Source organism: Lipomyces chichibuensis (genome assembly GCF_038497645.1).
Source record: "Lipomyces chichibuensis strain CBS 12929 unplaced genomic scaffold V1513scaffold_95, whole genome shotgun sequence".
Classification (NCBI taxonomy): Eukaryota; Fungi; Ascomycota; class Lipomycetes; order Lipomycetales; family Lipomycetaceae; genus Lipomyces; species Lipomyces chichibuensis.
Window position 1 is genome coordinate 1 of NW_027117547.1, and position 15,096 is coordinate 15,096.

Sequence of the window (15,096 nt, forward strand, 5' to 3'; positions counted from 1 at the left end):
GGTGTGCCCTTCAAACGCGACCTTAGAGTAGATTCGCTAACAGAGTAGATCGCTGCGGCACGTCTTTTACTAAGATTTGGGTCTCGCTCAATTGCCTGGATGGCAATATTCAATCTGGCTTCCTTTGAAGTTAATTCCATTTTGTTTGTGGGAGAATCAAGTGTTTAAAGTTGGACTGTGTCAATTTCCGTGAAAGTGCGCAGCTCGCTTATGGATTACGTTATGCCAATTAAATTTGGGATTCATTAGCATAAGGCATTCTGTCTGTTGTTCACAGATCGTTCACTATGACAAGGGTTCCGCGGTACGTTTCGATGAGACCAGAAAAGTCATTGGAAAAGGAACTGTTCAGAACTTAAGAAAAGCACGGGCGGGCAGGCGGTCCGGTTGTGTTTGGGCTGGCCGTCAAAGGTAGTCGGCACAATGATGACATAGATGCAGCATAGCGATGAAATCGAGCCAATTCCAAGGAAAGCTACGAAGAACGGATGTCAGCCATCGAATTGCGTGCTGATTAACATGGAAAGCAAGAGGGTATATTATTTGTGCGAATCATGAGGCGCGGTGCGCGATTCGATGGCGTCGGTTGTTAGACAATAGTGGTGGGAGACCGCAGCGGATACAATTTCGTCCACGACCGGTATTTGGACGAGAAGGCGTGAGGGGATATGCGACGATTAATAATGATATTGACACTGACTTGGCGGGGAGGATTGACCGGATCCCGGTATCGAGGTACCGGAATTTTTCCATCGTTGCACATGTCGTATGTTACATAATCAGGCTCAATAATACCGATTATCACTTGGACTTCTTTGACGTGCTTCGTGTTCCCAAATTAAGCTACGGCTGATTTCAACCGGAATGGTCCACAAAGTTTCACTGGTGTGTAGATGTGAATTAAAACGTCATGCCATTTTACAAAGGATGTGCTGCAACTTGAAGGAAGCCGAATAGATCATGACAGGTTGTTTGAGTTTACCGGAAGATAAGACGTGCGGGATTTGGCAGCCCAATAGCCCCCGGCTTGCCACGGAATGCATGTGCTAAAACTCAAACGATTTACGAAATATAACAGGACAACTTGTATACAAAGGACTAATGTGGAGGATATTGCCCGCTATGACGCTTTGTATAGTCTCAATCACGTATCGGCTACCTTATCGTACTGGAAAAAGCAGCCTACAACAAACCCACTTAAATTGGTGCATAATGATTACTGCGGGACTATTCATCCAATTGTTTGTACGCAGTTATTATGACTTTTTCCGACGATTATCTGTAAATTCGACATTAAAGTATTTGCGGATTGCAAAAGCCAAACCCAGCAAGTCTGGGGGCATGTTGAAAACTCAGTGGATGAAAATATGCCGCAACGGTAGTTCGAAGCGCAACTGAAATGAGGATACTCAGCATCAGAAAACTGGTGCTCCACCTGCCACAACCTAATGAAGGCGTTGAAAGATACAATATCACAATTGTCGAAACTGCATCTTGGTATGCTGATAGGCGCAAAAATAACAGATCGCTTTGGGAGAAGTAGTAACAGAATGTGGCTCTCCAGGACTTTATGTAGCAACAATAAAATTAAGCGTCTTCAAAAAATCCTGTACTCATAGACATGAAGAAAATCACTGCTTATTGCATTATACGTTGATGATCTCGCCATCGTGGAAGATACAAATGGAGTTATAAAGTTCAATACAAATGATGAGATCATGCTTTCAAATGGCCGATAAGAGAGAGCGAAAAAAGGGGCAAGAGACGCTAATACTATCTCAAGTCAAATCCACTAGGGAGCCAGGGAAAAAGATGGTTTGGAGAATTATAATCCGATCTCAACCCCTCATATAAGCGGGAGTGCGGTAGGAAACTTGGTTTGTCTACGTGGCCGAAGGCCACAGGACTTTGCCAATGCTGTGTGGGAAGTCACATGGCTCTTGTTCATACCCATGATTCGGAGGTCTGGATTGGTTTATGTATCTACATTATATTGTATTGTGTGAACACCTCCTTCTTTTATGCACATTTCTGCCCGAGTAATTGCTCTCCCATTGCTGCACGACGATTTCTAAAATTAGTCGCAGCAAATTACGAAGAACAAACAGCATTTGATTCCTGTGAAGAGAAGAATACTAGACACCGTTGAGGTACAAGACGCAGGCAGGCGTTGATCCAATTCTCTGACCGCAACTGGGCTGGAGATGTTGAACATTGCATGTCATTTGTGCTTAGCTTATCTAAAATGCTACTCCCAAGATGCTGTTTCCGTGACTTGATCGCTTTCACCTGATGAATATGACAAACTTTGTCAACTCCTAATGATCATTTTGCCGCGACATGTATACCATTGCGGCCAGGTAGGGTGCCACTATTGATATTCGCTCATTATGCCTCTCGTTGGACATCGTTGAATCAATGTCTGAGAAAGAAGTGGATGGTGTTGGGTATAATATGCTTGAGAGAAGTAGAGGAGCGGTTTCAAGTGGAGACCGTTGCGGGAACGGGAACGGAAGGCTCTGGCTATAATGTAGTGCAAATCTCCAAAATAATGCTGAAATGTTTCAAAATATCAAAAACAATTGGTCCAACACCCACTCACGCTCAATGTGGTTTTGGGTCAATTTCCTGCACTGGCAAGCCTAATCGATTATACGCTACGCGACGCAAAACGCGCCTTGGGTCTTCAAGGAGTTCACCGAGGACACAATTATAATCAAATTGGTCAATAGTACAAGCATTCACTATGGTCGAAGCAGACCTTAAGTAGTCATATCGGAAAAACTCGCCTTAGCAGCAACACAGAAAATAATGCTGCCTACAATTGGGATCAATTTCCAGATATTAAATGCCTTCCAGCACGCTGTGCCATCAAATGCTATCCAAGTGGGCTATCAACACGTCACTTTTCGAATCAGATTAAACACGCGTCAGGTTAAAATGCAAGAAGACGGTTATCCGTGGACGTTGCATGCATGTCGCGTTGAAGGACAACGTATTGTTTAAGGTTACATTAGTTGCAACCAAATTTCAAACAAATAATCGGGTTGACATTGCAGCCTTGGTATGCAAGGCTTAGTTTAAAGCCCTACCAAAAAGTAGATGGACGACGCCGTCATTGCGACAATGCCGGAGGAAGGATCTCAGACGCTGAAAGGAACAAGCCTGAGTATTGGGCTGGTGACCACTATCCTGGAAAGCCCTTCCGTCATCTTATCTCCAACTTAATGAGAGCTTTAACGCCTGGGTCCTGGACAATTGTAGGAAGCTCAGTGCTGGCTATGATGGAGCGTGTCCTTGTATTGATAATGCTTGCCAGGATTCAAGGTCTCGACGGAATCAAGAAGCGGAAAGACGAAAGGAATAGGATCTCGGAATATGCATACAAAGAGCTGGCGAATCTACAACGCTTGCCAGGGTCTATGCAATGAAAGCTATCCAGTTCGTCTAGACAGCCCCCTGCAAGATCCACGTGCCACTGTGTACCTTGTGCGCATGCTGTGGCGGACCATCTTGCTAGAGTCGACTTTTGTGTGCCTTTGCTTCGTGGCATCCACAGGATGCCGACAGTTAATCTTGTGATGGTGCCCCGAAATGCACACCTTTAAACAACGCGACATCCTCAGTCAGGCAACATAAGAGTCACGACAGATCAAACGAATCTGTCACTCGCAGACTCAAGATATATGTGGCCGATGTGACTAGTATAGTACACAAGTAAAATTGTTTGTCGGCGGTTTGTGCTTGTTAAATGGAAAAAACATTAGTTTACAATTACAGTATAATAGCGCTTCAAATTCAGCATCAAAACATTTATATTACTGTGAGAGAAATCGGCGCAAGGCTTAGTGCAAAACAAATAAAATATGGTGTATTTAATATTTGCCTTATAATATGACATCAAATCACCAACAAAAAATATGATTAGCACCATGTGTATGTGAAGCATGATGGGCTTTGCGTTAGCTTCAACACATGCTACAGCAGCCTAAATATCCAATATAAATGATGTGCATCGGTCCACTGAGATTAGCTGTGACATCTTTGGAAGAGAGCTAGGCCAGAGAGCCACGTTGCAGCGGATATGAACCCAACAATACGGGTCGACTATCATCCACTGGGCCGTTTTACGTAATTAGTCTGCGACACGCACAAACAGTAGATTATTTATGAACGTCGTAGCATTTAGCCCACAAGGTATTGAGCAGCGTACTATCCGTTTGTTATATGAGATTCAGTCAACGACGACTATGAGCACATCTGCTCAAAGAAACGCAGTCTTGCGACAACGAGTTTGACAGCATCGAATGCGTGCCTTATGCACTGCAGAGTCAAACATCCCCTCTTAAGTCAGCATTTGCGCATCACTATCTATTGACTTCCATCTCATTTGTGTTGGAATCGGAGTCTCTGCCTAATCATACATGTTCAATAATTAAGCACAGTCAATAGACTTTCCTTCTTTTTCAGCTAGGATTGATTTTATGCAATAGTGTTAAGCAGTAACGTTATCGTACTTGCAAGGGCCCTGTGTTCATGATGGCACGCACCGCGCATACGCACGGGCCCAGTCAGTTGTAGCTCTTCAGAGGTGCCCGAGTGATAAGCAATCTCAGAGTTGATCTAAAAATCTAGGGCAAATATCAAAAATGCCACTGAAATGTTTCATACTGTCAAAAATGCCACTAACCAGGGACCAAGCGAGGTTTAGGTCCACTTCCGCACTAACAATCTTAATCAATATTTAGTTAAAGTTATCTTGCCGAACCGCGTCGCTTCTCATTTATTAATGAAATCGCATTTTCACATTCTAAATACAAATAAGAGCGACCAGTCGAATACATACATATAAACGGATCACAACAAAATTATTGATTTAACAATCGCCGTGGTTAGACGGCCACCTGGGTAGCAATGCTGGCAAGCTCGTCGAGACGGCTGGCGGAGGATGTGGCATTATATCAAAATTTGCAATCAACCTTCACAAATTCTGATCACGTTTTAATTTTCTCTATTCGCATTCGCAATTCGCAATTCGCAGCATAAAGTTTTATCCAAATGCGAATAGGGTTTCAGGGTTAAGCTGTTCGAATGGTGGAGGATGGACCGAAGTGAGTTTCCGCGGATGGCAGCCGCGGCTAGAGACTATCTAGCGATTCCTTCGTCAGAAGTTGCATTTGAGAGGCTGTTCAACAGCGGAAGGGATTTTCTGGGCCTACGCAGACACTCCCTAAGTGCAAACACTATGAGGAAGCTTGTTTTGCTAAGGGATATAATATGTACGGCAACGAGGAAGGTTTTTAATGTATTTCTTAAATTATTATATTTCATATGGGCGAAGAAGCTTGATTGGTTGAAAGATATGTTGCCACGTGGGAGGCTTTTGTAATGTATTATTTCTTTAGATTATTGTTAAGGGGTATGTACGCCAACAAGGAAGTTTTTTTAATATTATATTTTATAAAGTTATGTGCGAATACTGCGAATACTTGCGAGTAAATTTTTTTATTCGCATTCGCATTCGCATTCGCATTCGTAAGCATGAAACATCCAAATATTCGTACGAATGCGAATATATTCGTCATTCGTGTCCACCCCTATCACGTTTTGTTTCTGCCGATATCATCCAGTTCAACGATGTCCTTATCCATGTTGTGGCTTATTGTCATGAATGAATGATGCGGCACTGACAATTCTTGGCCACGACTAAAAACGGTAATATAAGCATGCAATACCATTGAGTCCACTCTTTTGGACTGAAGATGGTAGCAGAACGATGCCCGTCTTAAAATTTGCCTTCACTCCAAGTCACGCAAGATCCTGAGATAGCTTCATGCAAGCCAGCATAACGATAAGAGATGGACAGATCACAGCTTGTATGGTGACTAAACCTGACGTTCACCTCACCCAGGGATGTAGTTCAGATCACTGCGCTCTAGATTAGACCTATGTAGTCGGAATCCCAATAGTTCTATTGCTGTTTCCAAGAGTCGCTTCCTTCTATCGCTTCCTTGATAGTCATATACTAATTCCCAGCTCTCCGCATTAGTATTAATTTTGTGTTGGCTTATCTCGTGGACCAGCAACATTGAGCTTGGTACGTTAACGGAGTGACTAAATACAAAATCCATTTAAGCAAATATGCAGAGTAAATGACAGACATTATACAACTGGATTGAGCGTGGCCTGTAGATGATTGGCCTCCGTGGTGCCATCTTTAGTCGGCTACATATATGGATAAACTGCTCCTTCAGCATGATACAGATGATAGCACAAATGATAGGTGAGCAACTACTATTGGCGCATAATACTCCAGAATCACCAAAAATGAAACCTATAACAAAGCAAAATTCTTGACATCAAGGTATACAGTAATTGGCTGACTTACAAAGAGATGCCCAAATTTAAGTGGACGGCTTTCGGTCTCAAATAATTCTTAACAGCATACTCCCCCAATTCTTGTCCAAATCCACTCATCTTGAACCCCCCAAATGGAACTCTAAAGTCACTGTCCTGAGACGAATTGACCCACACCATGCCCACATCCAGCTTCTGAGACGTATCTACAGCTATTGTAAGTGACTTCGTAAATATTGCGCTCGCCAGACCATACGTAGAGCTATTAGCCCTCTGGATTGCATCTGATTGGGTTGCGAATTTATCCATGACAACAACGGGCCCAAAGACCTCCTCTTGGACAATTTTCATGTGGTCTCTTACATTAGCAAAAATTGTGGGCTGCATAAAATATCCCGGACCAATTATTTCCTTGCCACCATAAACCAAATGAGCGCCGTCCTCGATGCCCGATTGCACATAGTGTTTGACCTTTTCTAGTTGTACATCAGAAATCAGAGGACCATGATCTAGAGGACCAGCGCTCGTCTTATGAACCGTGTAGGCTTTAAACATTGCCACGAATTTCTTGTATATGCTCTCCTGAATCAAAATTCTCGATGTCGCTGAACATATCTGACCGGAATTACTCATAATTCCTGAATAGCACCATTTCACCGCCTGCTCCAAGTCCGCGTCTTCGAAGATTATCGCTGCCGACTTGCCTCCGAGTTCGAGCACAACAGGGATGAGATTATTTGCTGCTGCGTGCATGATTTTCTTACCAGTTGTCGCAGAGCCAGTGAATGATATCTGTTTTCCTTAGTCATAGGTTTGTCTTCGCAAAGCAGAAGAGATACCTTATTAATTCCGGGATGTGAAGCTAATACAGCACCAGTGTTACCATCTCCAGATAAGATATTAACCACACCGGGGGGAAATCCCGCTTCTGCGATTAAATTGCCCAGATATAAACTTGACAACGGAGTTAGCTCCGAAGCCTTGAGGACAACAGTATTTCCTGCGGCGATTGCAGGTGCCAGCTTCCAAAGAGCGAGCCTACATCTATTAGCGAAGACCTCATAAGATGACGTTATACTTACATCAAAGGATAGTTCCATGGTACAATCAAGGCGCAAACACCGAACGGTTCATGCAGAGTATATGCGAATTTCTCGGCAAAGGGTTGAATGCTACACCCGTGGATCTTATCTGCCCATCCTGCGTAATAACGCGTCACGTTTATACAGTCTTGGATGTCTTCTGTCACAACTGCATGCTAATCCTCGAATCAGAAGATGCCAGGTAAAAATCTTCAACTGATAGACGTACCAGCGACTTCCCTGTGTCAAATGCTTCGATAGACCCTAGAAGGGTTTTATGCTCCTCAATAAGACGACATAAACGGTATAGAAGTATTCCACGATCTGTGCCCGATGTGCTGCGCCAGGAACGGAAAGCCGATCCTGCCGATTGAACAGCATAATCGACATCGGGAGAGCCGGCCGCGAAGACATTAGCTATTGGCTTTCCAGACCTACGCAGTTTAGGATAAATTGCCGAAAGGTCTTAGATCGGAGCTCACCGCGGATTGTACGTGGTTAATTGCTTTCCATCGGTAGACGCAACAAATTCATTTGAAACGAACAGCCCGGTTGGTTGTTGATAGGCTACACCGGTTGGCAGTTTCACTGTAGATTCGAAGGAGCTGAAGTAGCGACTTGATGGAAGTATGCCTAGCCGCAATGTTCTGTGCCGAATAATCATTGCATAGAAGTTAAGATGCAGGTTGTCGGTTGCTTCGCGCGAGCGTATGTGGAACAATCCCAAGGGATCAAAACCCTCAAAACGTGAGAAGCAAAGTTCACGTCTCACGGGGCACCAACGTCCGATAATAATATACGATAGTCGAGGCAAAACACTCCTCAAGCGGCTCCGTTGTTTCTTAATTATTTTCCACGCACGACGTCCTAGTCGACTACTGTGATCAGACACAATGCCGGAAGCTAAAATTGCACCGTCAATCCTTGCCGGTAAGTCTCTACTTGCTTGTTGGCCAACAGCCTTCAGCAGTCTAATCAACTGCCAGGCGATTTTGCCAACCTCGAGTACGAATGCAAGCGCATGATGAAGTGTGGCTCCGACTGGCTTCACATCGACATCATGGACGGCCATTTCGTACCTAACCTAACCATCGGCGCTCCGGTCGTGACCTGCATTCGCGGGGCACTGCCTAAGGGCGAGAGCTTCTTTGACTGCCATATGATGGTTTCTGACGTGAGTAGTCATATCGTGTCTGTTCAGATATTAGTAAGGGACAGATTTCTGACCACAATGACAGCCGGAACGTTGGGTCGACGATTTTGCGAAGGCAGGCAGCGATTTGTACTGCTTCCACTATGAGGCCACTACAGAGCACGTAGCGCTCATTGACAAGATACATGCCGCGGGCATGCGCGCTGGCTGCGCTATCAAGCCAAAAACCCCAGCCTCCGCTGTTTTCGATCTTGTTCCGAAGCTGGACATGGTCCTGGTTATGTGAGTAGCTGTATCAGTTTTGGAATGAGACCATGCCAATGTCGGGCTCAGGACTGTCGAACCGGGATTTGGTGGACAGAAATTCATGAAGGATTGCATGCCCAAGGTAGGCTCAGACGGTAGAATACAGGAAATTTCTACTAACCATGCTGCAGGTTGAGGCGCTACGGTCGAAGTTTCCGGAGCTTGACATCGAAGTTGATGGAGGTCTGAGTATTGATACTATTGACTTTGCTGCTGACGCCGGCGCCAATGTCATTGTTGCTGGAACCGGTATGTACTAGATGTTTTGTTTTTTGGTGATGGGAGTTAACCGGAGCAGGTGTCTTCCGGGCACAGGACCCTCAGGAGGCCATAGCTGCCTTGCGCGCGGCTGTCAACAAGAGGCAATTGAAATAAATGAACAGCGTGCTCTTTTCCCTTGTCCGTTCTTAGATGTGTAGGTGTCAGTGGACGCGTTGGTGTCAATGTCAACACCGCGAAATATGTGAGCAGAAGCATATACTGTTGGAACAAAAGCAGCCTAGAATTGTAGTCATGATTACAAAGGGCAATAGTCCAACTAATGGCATTTGTATAATGAAATTATCTATGGCGGTAGTGTACACTTTGCGTAAATGTTGCTGCTAGGGAATGGCACTGATGTTTCGTCGGAAGTGCTTCATTCCACGATAGCATCTATCAGACGCAAGTTGCGCGAAGGCCCCACGCCGATGGAACAATTGCAAGAAGGCTCAGGGATGCCTCCTCATATCTATCAGAACTGACCATGTTGCCTGCCATGAAATCCACTGCAATGAAGCAAATGTCAGAAGGGTCAACCTAACGAACAGCTTAAACGAAGATGCTTCAGCAAACCGTGAGCTCGTTGTCATATCAGATGTTTTCATACCTTCTGTCCTTACGGCTGCGAGCCAGAAAGCTATATCAGACAGAGCCAAGCTATTGCAAAAGTGGTAGATGGTCTGCTCGATGCCGATATCCAGGCTGCGACCGAGAGAAGCGATACAACTATGCGACACTATAAACAAGTCTCGGTACCAAATACCAAAGAGTTCCATACATGCCCGAGGAGTCAGCCCCAGTACGAAGCGAGCCAGGATCAAGAGCAAAAAAAATAAGTGGAGGTAGAAGAGGAGGACAAAGAGCGTGAGAAATTAGCCAGAATGCGTATATGTATGTCCCATATGCTGTGATCCAGCTCATCGTCTTCCAGCCCATATCTGGTTGCAGGTTGCTAATTCAACCATCGCGTCAACATCAATAGCCACAAGTGACGGTTAAATCCACTACGTCATGGTGTTTGAATCTTAGATCTCCAAGCTCAGGCTTGCAGCTTGCATTGGAGCAAGGAGTTTTGATGTAACTACCGTAATTAACTTTTATCAACAAAAATACAGAAGCACTATGAACGCGGTTACCCCTGGATCTTGTTAGCTGAACCTTAAACTTAACTTTAATTTGAGTCAACCAAGACGATTCTGATGAATGAAGTGGAAAACCCGGTGTTTGATGTCGGTTCAAAAACATGACAATAGACCGTCGCTGAGGATACTTTTAACTTGAAGTTGCGAATACGAATATTCGCAGATTTCAGCAATATTCGTTATTCGTATTCGCAGTTCACAAACGGTGCGAATAATATTCGCAAAGTTAAAGCATGCGAATAATTATTCGCAGAATAGACTACGATATCCGTTATTCGAAATATATCACGTGATATGGCTGAAATAAGCTAGACTTGCCTAATTAGGTGATAGCTACATAGCTTCCAGCTGGATCAACACTTCCTCCTCCGGTGGTCTCGTAGCCTTGTCTTAGGAATTTTCTTTATCCTCTACTAAACACTGAACCCTCAACTATCTGACATTGATCGATATTTTAAGTTATTTGTTTTCTCTTTTTTTAGTAGCAACAGATATAATAAAGGACGTAAACATTTCATCCAAGCGTTTCTCTACCAACGCCAGGCTATCTTCCGACTTGCTGGCCGTGGTAGACCCTTCCTGACCGATAGCATACGGTCAGGGTCACCACACTATCATATACAGAGCTGGCGTACATCAGTGCTAGTAAAATCGTTGCATACAGTTAGCATTTCATTTTATAGATAGCAGAGCGCTATCCCAGGTTTTTGTTGTACAAGTTTGTTTTCTTGCAATCGGGACATCGATATACTACTGCTACTCAATAAATAGACTTTGCCAATTGCGAATATTCGCAATCCAAATTCGCTGCAAATAATATTCAGGTTTTATTCGCAACCGATACCGCTAGGGTATGGGTATTTGGTAACACACACCTCGTTTTTCCAGCAATGGGATACAGAAAAAGCAAAGCAGCCATGGATCGTGAAAAGCAATTCCAAATGGCTCTGACATCCGGTAACTCATGCGTTAGTTATGGAGAATTGGAGATGGCTGAAGAAGTTCGAGTTCGATGCGTCTGAACCCCCGCCTATATACAAGCCAATCGGCCAAGAATGGATCTATCGCTTCTTGAATCGGTTCCCACATTTAAAAGGCAGTTACTACGCGCCGATTGGATTTGGCAAGACATCGAGAGGTTACGCGGAGAGAGTGCGTTTGGCGGGCTGCGCCCAAAGAACTATGTAATTAGTAATGAATTCAATATGGATGAAACAGGTTACAGCATCGGAACAAGTCGAATGTTATTCCGGGACGTCAGGAATGGATGATTACCATTGAATGCCTTTCAGCCGATAACAAAGCTAACGCCTTTGATTATCTTTAAGGGCTTACACACCAATACCAACTGGGTAGTGTCAGATATTCCGACAAACTGGAGATTCTCTGTTAGCAAATGGTTGGACATCTGATAGCCTGGAATGGCCTGGTCGACCGAGATTTTTGAATCAGAAGCCCGAACGCGATTACAGAGCGTTTTATCCAGGGTGCTGGTCTGTATCCATGTAACCCTCAAAAAGAGGTCCGCCATATTCCAGAACCTGCCTCCAGTCATACAACAGATCCCACGAACATCTTAGAATCAAGGCGATCTCAATTGTTCTTGCTGAAGAGCTCTCCCCCAGACGGCACTGGACCCCAAGAATTAATTACAGTCTTGTGATCGGTCTTGACCAGCCAGTGAGAGGCATATATCACCTGTAAAGCTAAATATCATTCGCGTGACCCATGGTGCTGAAACACAAGTACAGAACTATATGCGCAAAATAACTGCGAGATAGCGCAGAGACAGCCCCCGAAGGTTTGTTTGAGGGTCAAAGATGTAATTTGAAGGGTAATTCTTGTTTAGTACTGAGGAGATATTTAAAAATTGCCGAGGATACTGCGGAGAAACAAGTCAGTCGCTTTAGTATAATGTGTTGAAACTTTGTAAAAACCATACTCTCCCTACTTTGCACGGGGATGTTTCCATCCACTCTATTCAGCATTAAGGCCGAGTAGTGCATATATAGCCGCAGAGCAATGCTGCAAAAGCTACTGAACAATTTCCAAACATGTAGTGCTGCCTGAAATTTGCCTTAGTATACTCGAATTATTTCCTGTAACTTGCAGAACAGCGACCGGGGCCTTTGAAATCCAAAACTACTTTTGATGTTCAACATGCGAGTTTTAAGACCATTCACAACATCAACTACTTTTGATCTTCAATCTGCATCAAGCTTTAAGGTGACTCATGGCATCACCCGGTGTCACTAAACATCATATCTGCAAGGCAGACAAAAAGTGACATTTCAGAATGACGAAGATGTGGCAAGGGGCGTAAATATTTAGAGTACTTGTCAGTTCAGGAGCAGAATACTTTGTGAGATCAGAAGCTATCCGTGATTGTGGATTGCTAGCATTAGGCATTTTTTTTCCGGACCGTGTCGTGTTTGGTGTCTTGGTGCGTTAATGTCTCGACACGCGTTTGTCTCGACACGCGTTTGTCTACGGCCACCGCCGTCGGTAAATCCTTGAACACCACAGTATACAGACCTAACATCTACTGGTGTGCAACTGCAGAATCAACTGCGCAAGAGGGGAGTCTAAAAGATATGGAGTGTACAAACAATGACCTTGTTTCCGCCTTGGATTGTCCACTCCAGCAACTGACCAAAATATTGGAGAGTTTGGATCATGACGTCCAGAAAGGCTTTGCATTCGGACGCTATTCGCCAGCAGACTATATCACCTTTAATTATTGTGTATTGAGCAATGCTACTGTTTACACAGTCCGAATCCAAATCTTCCGATGTCGACCGACAATCGCGTGGTTCCAATGCTTCGTCGTTACCAACCATAATTTAAGGCTGTTTCGAGCATTATTCACTGACCATCTGGGGAGCGAAACGGTTGCAAATATTCGCCCAAATTGGCTGCTTTAATTAGGTCTCTACAGCTTCACACATCACACTACTAATAATCGAGAAATCATAGCCGTTTTGGTCGAAAATGGCGGCTTGAATTGTTCCATTTACATAGTTTCTACACTAGTAACGATGCATAACGTAGTATGACTGCATTTGCCCTGGCCGTAGTACGCCGATAATATAAATACGATAGGACGGAGCATGTATATTCAGCAGAGCTACTATGTACTCACTCGCTCAGGTAATCTTTGCGGTTTCCAGGGTCTCCATTTTAGTTTAAGAAGTCAGTATAGCTGATAGTCAGATAATAGTAGAGAAGACGCTGATATTAAGCAGGAGGCCCATTCTTGAGCCCTACTACTGTCGTACACATGCAAGTAGGCAACCGAGTTATACCTTAAACGGCTATACAGCCTACTCGGGTTAGAATCTGTTACACGTGATTATATGCGGAATATTCGTCGAATAGTTGAATATCATTCGCAATACTCAGCAAATCTGCGAATAAAATCATCGAATATTATTCGTAGTACTCCGCATTTGCGAATAACGAATATGAATGTAGTCGATTACGGCGAATACTTATTCGTATTCGGAACAGCCCCTATTGTATGTCTCAAATTGTCTATGTAGATATATGACGCCGCCGAAACAACGATAAAGGATGAATGATGCAGAAGACCCGCGGTTGAATCCTTGCCATTGAAATATCAATTATCAACTACCGCGTTTCTTTCGGTATATTTGCACTTAGCCAACTGAGACCCTCCGTCAATCCATCGCCTGTCTTCGCAGTACTCGGCTGCACGTACCACATCCGATTGTTCAAACTGGCAAGGTCGAGCTCCTTTGTGACTTCGGTAGGCTTCATGGCATCAGGCAAGTCCTGCTTGTTTGCAAAGATAAGCAGCAAGCAGTCTCGCATTTCGCGATCGGAGATAATCCTGTGTAACTCTTGTTTGGCTTCACCTATCCGTTTGCGATCTGAAGAGTCAACGACAAAAATGAGGCCCTGAGTGCCAGTATAGTAATGTCGCCATAAAGGACGGATCTTGTCTTGTCCACCAACGTCCTGAGACTATTAGCATGCCAAATTTGAATACCGCCCTGCAATGACTTACCCAGACATTGAATCTAACGTTTTTGTACGTCACAGACTCGACATTAAATCCAACAGTCGGTATGGTTGTGACGCTGTAAAAGTCAGTAATTGTTCAAGATGGTTGTCTTGATCACTCACCCCTGTCCAAGTTTGAGTCGGAATAAGATTGCTGTGAAATATTAATAACTTTTCAAATGAGCGCAATGTAGAGCATTTAACGAACTTGTCTTGCCAGCAGCGTCGAGTCCGAGCATAATCAGTCTGGGCGATTAGTCAGCAGAGGCTAGAATCACAACGAGAAAGGCAATGGACCTTATCTCACGACTACCGAACATACGCGCCTGGTTGAGTTAGAATGCGAGCAAGGTTGTTACATGTGTACGAACAAAAGAAGATCAGGAGGTACTCGTACCATGAGGCGCGCCATAGTGTTGCCCATGATGTAGAAAATATAGCCACGGCGACGGGGAAGATTAAAAAGGAGGCAGAGGTCTGTCTACGGATGAATAGACGACACGAAAAGGGCAATATTCGATGATAGATGGAGATGAGGATAGCGCACGACCGCTGACGTATACCAAAACAAGGCAATGCAACTAGAGAGCAGTGTACCATAAAATTACTTGGGGCGCTGAAGTCAGTTTAAGTTTGCAGTAAAATGGGTGGCAGCAGCAGAAATAGGGGATCTAAGCTTTTGGCAAGCGCTTATTAGTTAATTTGGGGCGATAGTGCGAGAACAAGGCACAATTTTAATTAGGAATAATAAAATATCAAAAATGCCATA

General features: G+C 44.2%; 3 protein-coding genes across 3 annotated transcripts; 1 reads left to right on the top strand and 2 right to left on the bottom strand.

The window, feature by feature from the left end:
- Positions 1–6,384: 6,384 nt before the first annotated feature.
- Positions 6,385–8,103, bottom strand: V1513DRAFT_428398 (aldehyde dehydrogenase domain-containing protein; the record flags this gene model as incomplete). Its single annotated transcript, XM_066896285.1, has 5 exons — positions 6,385–7,149; positions 7,197–7,395; positions 7,440–7,615; positions 7,669–7,873; positions 7,922–8,103. 5 exons carry the CDS (start codon positions 8,101–8,103, stop codon positions 6,385–6,387), a joined length of 1,527 nt encoding a protein of 508 aa, XP_066750365.1.
- Positions 8,104–8,332: 229 nt separating this feature from the next.
- Positions 8,333–9,273, top strand: V1513DRAFT_386532 (Ribulose-phosphate 3-epimerase-like protein; the record flags this gene model as incomplete). Its single annotated transcript, XM_066895261.1, has 6 exons — positions 8,333–8,369; positions 8,426–8,613; positions 8,678–8,874; positions 8,926–8,980; positions 9,030–9,147; positions 9,197–9,273. The coding sequence occupies 6 exons, from the start codon at positions 8,333–8,335 to the stop codon at positions 9,271–9,273; spliced, it is 672 nt and encodes a 223-aa protein (XP_066750366.1).
- A 4,658-nt stretch (positions 9,274–13,931) lies between these two features.
- Positions 13,932–14,751, bottom strand: V1513DRAFT_386529 (ADP-ribosylation factor family-domain-containing protein; the record flags this gene model as incomplete). Its single annotated transcript, XM_066895260.1, has 6 exons — positions 13,932–14,282; positions 14,332–14,404; positions 14,451–14,481; positions 14,536–14,573; positions 14,625–14,653; positions 14,725–14,751. The coding sequence occupies 6 exons, from the start codon at positions 14,749–14,751 to the stop codon at positions 13,932–13,934; spliced, it is 549 nt and encodes a 182-aa protein (XP_066750367.1).
- Between the last annotated feature and the right edge of the window lie 345 nt (positions 14,752–15,096).